At 45.7% G+C, this 6,649-nt stretch overlaps 1 protein-coding gene across 1 annotated transcript; it reads right to left on the bottom strand.

Moving 5' to 3' along the window:
- Positions 1-383: 383 nt before the first annotated feature.
- On the bottom strand, positions 384-5,770 carry LOC134966009 (ferritin heavy chain B-like). Its single transcript, XM_063942458.1, has 4 exons — positions 5,510-5,770; positions 2,128-2,274; positions 1,071-1,196; positions 384-718 (listed from the first exon to the last, which is right to left on the bottom strand). Exons 1-4 carry the CDS (start codon positions 5,609-5,611, stop codon positions 563-565), a joined length of 531 nt encoding a protein of 176 aa, XP_063798528.1. The 5' UTR covers positions 5,612-5,770; the 3' UTR covers positions 384-562.
- Between the last annotated feature and the right edge of the window lie 879 nt (positions 5,771-6,649).

The raw sequence follows: 6,649 nt of genomic DNA, 5'->3' as shown, positions 1-6,649 counted from the left end.
GTGTGTGGGGCTATGATCAGAGTCCTCTGTCATCCCATTACCTTGTTATATTGCACCATTTATAAATATGCAGCCAGACCGTAATATAACGAAGAATGTACTCTGGCTAGTGCTTGGGTTGGGTGCAGCCCTTGGACGGGATGTAATATACTCAGAGTCTGGCAGCTGTGCGGGATCCCGGCTGAACGCATACTATTTTTTATTTTTTTAAATGGGCAATCCTGTATAAGCCTTGTACAGAATTGCCCCTTTAAAAAAATAAAAAGGTCCAAGTTTGGCCGGCCGGCATCCCTCAGAGTTCATTACATCCCACCCATTATATATTTAGGTTTGCTTTGCAGGAAAGACCCCCGAGCCGGAACATTAGGGGAAGACACGTCACATGCAGAAAAAAAAACTTTATTGGAAGCTTGCTGACAAGCACAGTCACTGCTGCTCTACAGGTAACATCATACAAGGTGCACATCTCATTACCCCTGAGGAATAGCCCCCGGGGGACAAGTGGAACCAGGAATTATAGACGCAGCGTAGTCTAGTTGTGTCCTCTCAGGAGGGAGACCTCTTAGCTGCTCTCTCCCAAGGTGTGCTTGTCAAACAGGTACTCGCCCATGCCGTTCTGGGGCACCCCAAGGCGCTTCAGGTTGGTGATGTAGTCTCCCAACTGCTTCATAGACTTCACCTGTTCGTCCAGGTACTCCGACTCCAGGAAGTCACAGAGCTAGAAAGGAGACATATCCGTTATATACAGGCTACAGATCCCCACAGGCTACCTCCCGTCATACACTACTCTGCAGAGGGTGGGTCATAAAGTGCAAATGCAGCAAAAGTTAAGGTTTTACCGCCTACTAGAGCTTTTATATATATAGGTGATGAGGACCAAGTTATGAATGAAGATCGTGCAGAATATATTCATCCACAGCTAGTCCATGTTACCTTAGGTCAGGGAAGCCAAGTAGTGGAAACTCCCTACGTCATCACCCAAGGATTGATATAGCAGTTCGGGAGTCAGATTGGAGCAGTTACTAGAACTTATGCATGATATGCCAGTTACAGGACACCTAGATACTTACATGAGGGTCCACCTTGTCAGAGGCCACCTTATGCAAGTCCAGGAGAGCCTGGTTGACAGTCTTCTCCAGCTGCAGCGCAGCCTGCATGGCCTCCAGGGTGTTGGCCCACTCGTCACGTTCTGGTTTCTAGAAAGAAAGAGCAGGAGTTAGAAGTGATCATTTACCAGGGTGGCTACGTACAGCAGACTAGGGTCCTGTGAGAGGCCACCTACAAGCTAGGCAATGCTACTGCTTAATGTCATGGAGAGTAAGTTATTATTTAGAGTATACAAAGTATTGCTGTTCCATACAGAGAGTATGTCTCTAGTTATGTCAGGGGGCATGCACTTTTGGCACTAGGACCAAATACAAGTCTCCATGGGTCTATGGCCCCAACTCTGTTGAGAAGCCACATACAGGTTACACTGTAGTGTAATGTGGCAGCCATGGAGAGTAGTGACAGAAGAGGGTGTGATCAGTTACACATGAGGAAGTCATCTCCAGCATTTACTGCAATACAAGTGGAAACACAAGAAGGAACAGAGTCCTCATCCAGCTCAGATGTCAGATGTACAGCTTGGGGGGGAGGGGGGGGGCGGCGGGAGGGAGGTAGTAGTGCTTATGTAGAATGCCCCCTAGTGGGTGGGAGTCAGGTGGACACTAAACACTCCAGTCCCCATATATTACACACAAGGCGACACAGCGTTAACCTGACAACCACTTGCATAATGTTCTAGTTACTGAGAAATATTAGAACTCTAGGACATACACCGAGACTGGAGGGGGAGGGGAGGTTCAGGGGAAATTTACGAAAAAATTACTTCACAGAAAGGGTAGTGGATAAGTGGAATAGTCTCCCATCAGGAGGTGGTAGAGGCTAAGACTGTAGAGCAATTTAAACATGCTTGGGATAGGCATATGAATATCCTTACAAAGAATTAAAGGTTCAAAAAGGGTTGAGATTACCTAAAGGATAAAAAAAAAAAAAAAAGACTAGATGGGCCAAGTGGTTCTTATCTGCCGTCAAATTCTATGTTTCTGAACCCAGATCTCCCGGCAAAGAGGAGGCTGTTCTCACCTTGAGGTCCTGCAGGACAATGCGCCCCCCACGCTTGTTCTGATACTTCAGAAACTTCTCAGCATGTTCTCTCTCCTCATGGCTCTGGTTCTTGAAGTACTGGGCCACGTGTTGAAGGGCCACGTCATCACGGTCGAAGTAGAAAGACTGAAAGAGGAGAGAAAAATAAAAAAAATTATCAAAATGTCATGTTTATAAATATGACAAAGTTACAGATCAGGATTAGAACTTTGCTGCAGCTGCCTGAAATATGTACATCTCATAATTATACATTTAATTTTCCCAAAGCCTCAGGCTGCACAAGTTAGGTAGAGAGATAGCGTGTGGGGGTAACAGTACCCAGTCTATTAATTCGCTAGTAGCATCACCAAGCGCCCCCTATGTATATTAATGCAGCCCCTGCTACACTAAGGGACACTACCTTGTAAATATATTCCAGTGAGTGAGTCAGGTTCTGACTGTGTAAGGAGTGTTATTAGGACGGAATGATCTAAATGTAGATGTAGTGTTAGCCATCGATGAGTGGTCTCACAATCGATGGGAGACTGACGATTGTGAACATCAATGGCTGATCCCAGGCCTTGCTACAGACACGACATACCATTGATGGCTTATTATCGATGTAAGACTAACAACTATCGATGGCAAAGATGTTGATGGCCATCCTTATCTAGATGCATTACTATTTTTATTACTATTATTAAAATGAGCACATTTACGATCAGATTCTGACATGCAGGGGGCGGGGGGGGGGGGGGACAAAAAAAAAAAACCCCAAACACACCCCACCCAGGACTAGTCCACCCTGCATGTCAAGTCCCACAACCCCCCCCCCTGCGCTGAGGTGTGAAAGCGTCGCATGGCAACGATGCTGTCGCACCCGACGAATAGCTCCTCATCCACGCAGCCTAGCCATGTTTTGGGTCACAGCAGCTGCGTGTGATGTCATGTAGCTACCACAGCAACAGTACGGACACGCCTGCGTTCTCTGAACTATACCCCCTAAAAGCATTAACACGCCGCTGGCACGCCCCCTCCAGCCCCTCAATCAGGCTGAGGCAATTGCAGCATCTCACTTGGCCGCTGCGCGTGCGCACTACACAGAGGGCTTCAGGCTGCGATCGGGTCTGAATTAGGCACTCAGTCCCCAAGGCACCCCAACAGTTCAGGTTTTAAGGATGTCCATGATTGGGCACAGGTAACTTAAACAGTACCTCAGTCAATATGATTTCACGACCTGTGCTCATTCACGGATATCCTTAAAACCTGGACTGTTAAAAGCACCTTGAGGACAGAGGTTGGGAACCACTAGTGTAAGCCATCAGTTTAGTTTAGTTCTGATTTGAGCCACTGTTGCAGCGGGACAGAAGTTTAATAAATAGGCACAAAAATAATAAATAGCAAAAAACCATGTAAAAGCTATAGACAGCCTGGCAGTTCAGTGATGGTCTAGAAGAAATAATCCAGTATGTATAAAATACATACCTCCCAACATGACCCTCTCCAGGAGGGACACAATGCTCTGCTCCTGGACTTCTCTTAATTTATGATTGCCACCACCTGTGCAGAAACACCTTTCTTATCCATTCACCTGTTCAAAACAGGTGCCAGCAATCATACATTAAGAGGAAAGTCCAGAAGCAGAGCATTCTGTCCCTCCTGGAGAGGGTCATGTTGGGAGGTATGAAAATAAACTCCATCATACAATACATGGGAGCCCTCACGCCCCTCCCCCAGTGCTGACTGACAATAGAATCATTACATTTGGTCCTAGAAGGCTAACCTGCTGTGACATAGCACCCACCATCAGGGGGCGCTGTGACCAGGAACATGGAGGCACAATTGTCAAAAAATATTTGTGGCTTATTCCCCAAAAACACCCATTTCGGGGGTAGGTGGTGGTGGTACTGCAAATATCTGTCATCACCTAACTGATGGACAGAGGGATCGCAGAAGATAGAGATATTCTGCCTGTAGTCGCAACCCGAATACCCTATGGGTTCTCTTTAATAAATGCAGCCGCTATAATTGCATAGCAGTTTTGAACACTAATATTGCAACCACATCACAATGCAAATGTAATTGTTGATAAATGGACCCCATAGTAGCCATACATTGGCCCAGATTTATCAAGCTCTGGAGAGTGATAATCTGCACAGAACCAGCTCCTAACTGTCATGTTACAGGCTGTGTTTGAAAAATGACAGTTAGGAGCGGATTAGTTGATAAAATTGCATGGTGATAAAGTATCACTCTCCAAGGCTTAATAGATCTGGGCCACAATATATAATGGCAAACTGCTCTAATCAAACTGGTAACATTCCTCAGGTGCTGCAGGAGGGGGTTACTTCTAGACAAGAAAAACAAAAGGATTTTTCCACACACTCTGCGGGCTGTTAGATCTGGGCCACAGTATTATAGCAGTAGGATATCTGCATATAGGGGGTAATTCCAAGTTGATTGCAGCAGGATTTTTGATTGCAACTGGGCAAAACCATGTGCACTGCATGGGAGGCAGATATAACATGTGCAGAGAGTTAGATTTGGGTGGGGTGTGTTCAATCTGCAATCTAATTTGCAGTGTAAAAATAAAGCAGACAGTATTTACCCTGCACAGAAATAAAATAACCCACCCAAATCTAACTCTCTCTGCACATGTTATATCTGCCTCCCCTGCAGTGCACATGGTTTTGCCCAGTTGCAATCAAAAATCCTGCTGCGATCAACTCAGAATTACCCCCATAGATCAATATCAGGGCCAGGAGACTACACAATGTATTTTCCACACCAGTATAAAGGCAGTTAATAGATATTCACAGCAGGAACAGGTGACGTTATGGGCGTATGGCTCTCCTGTCCCCCGCCCCTCTATGTCCTGGTGTGTGCTATTAATGATAAACAGCGATAAGAAGGGTGTACGGTGTGCATATACGGGACTAGGCAGGAGCATATACTAGCTGACTATTATAACATGCGGGGAGGGAGCAGTATGGGGGTGGGGAGATGTAGCACTAGAAAGGATGTGGGGGAGGAGGTATGGAGAGGCAGGAGACAACTGGAAATGCAGAAGCAGGAGACATAGGAGGGAGTACTGCGGGGATAGTACACACAACACACTCTGGGGGAGATGTATCAAAGCTTGGGCATCATCTCTAATATTTACAAGCTACGATACATCTCCCTCTCTCTTTGTGCATTACTATCTAGAACTACAGGAGAATGCTGAGACTTGTAGTTCCACAACAGCTACAAAACACACATTACCCACTTTTAGCCTCATGCAAAGGCAAGTTAACAGAGGAGAGGAGAAGGTGGTAGGCGACAGAAAAGCTGTATAGTTCCCTCCCCAGGAAAAAGTAAGTATGTATATGGGGGTACTCACCATGGAGAGGTAGGTGTAGGACGCATACAGCTCCAGATTCACCATACGGTTGATGGCAGCTTCGCAGTCACGGTGGAAGTTCTGGCGTACCTGGGACTCCATTGCAGCGTTCAGTGGTTTTCAGTGGCGCAAAAGTTACAAAAAAAAGTAGTTAGGGAATAGAAGAGATTCCTTAGTACAGAGAGGAGACTCCGAGAGGGTTCCGTTCAATCACTGTTGAAGCAAGAACTCAGCTCAGAGCTAGAGATGTCTGATCACAGCAGGAACACGGCTCAGTATTTATATCCTGCCCAGGAGACTCCTCCTGCCCTGACATCACCCACCAGTAACGACACACCCATCCCCACAGCCACATACAGGGGAAGGGGTCCTCTCACTGTTCTCCTATGGGCTGCGGAGCATCTGCTGAGTCACACGTATATTCTGGACATTCCATTAACAGAAAAGCAATATTATAGCTACAGTTTGCATACATGGATTCTTACAAAATGACGGTATTGGTGAATAATTTGTAATGTAAACATGTATTTTATATATATATATATATATATATATATATATATATATATATACACACTGCTCAAAAAAATAAAGGGAACACTAAAATAACACATCCTAGATCTGAATGAATGAAATATTCTTATTAAATACTTTGTTCTTTACATAGTTGAATGTGCTGACAACAAAATCACACAAAAATTATCAATGGAAATCAAATTTATTAACCCATGGAGGTCTGGATTTGGAGGCACCCTCAAAATTAAAGTGGAAAAACACACTCAGGCTGATCCAACTTTGATGTAATGTCCTTAAAACAAGTCAGAATGAGGCTCAGTAGTGTGTGTGGCCTCCACGTGCCTGTATGACCTCCCTACAACGCCTGGGCATGCTTCTGATGAGGTGGCGGATGGTCTCCTGAGGGATCTCCTCCCAGACCTGGACTAAAGCATCCGCCAACTCCTGGACAGTCTGTGGTACAATGTGGCATTGGTGGATGGAGCGAGACATGATGTCCCAGATGTGCTCAATTGGATTCAGGTCTGGGGAACGGGTGGGCCAGTCCATAGCATCAATGCCTTCGTCTTGCAGGAACTGCTGACACACTCCAGCCACATGAGGTCTAGCATTGTCTTGCATTAG

This window comes from Pseudophryne corroboree, chromosome 10 (genome assembly GCF_028390025.1).
Source record: "Pseudophryne corroboree isolate aPseCor3 chromosome 10, aPseCor3.hap2, whole genome shotgun sequence".
NCBI classification, from domain to species: Eukaryota; Metazoa; Chordata; class Amphibia; order Anura; family Myobatrachidae; genus Pseudophryne; species Pseudophryne corroboree.
This window is presented reverse-complemented; position numbering and strand designations above follow the sequence as displayed.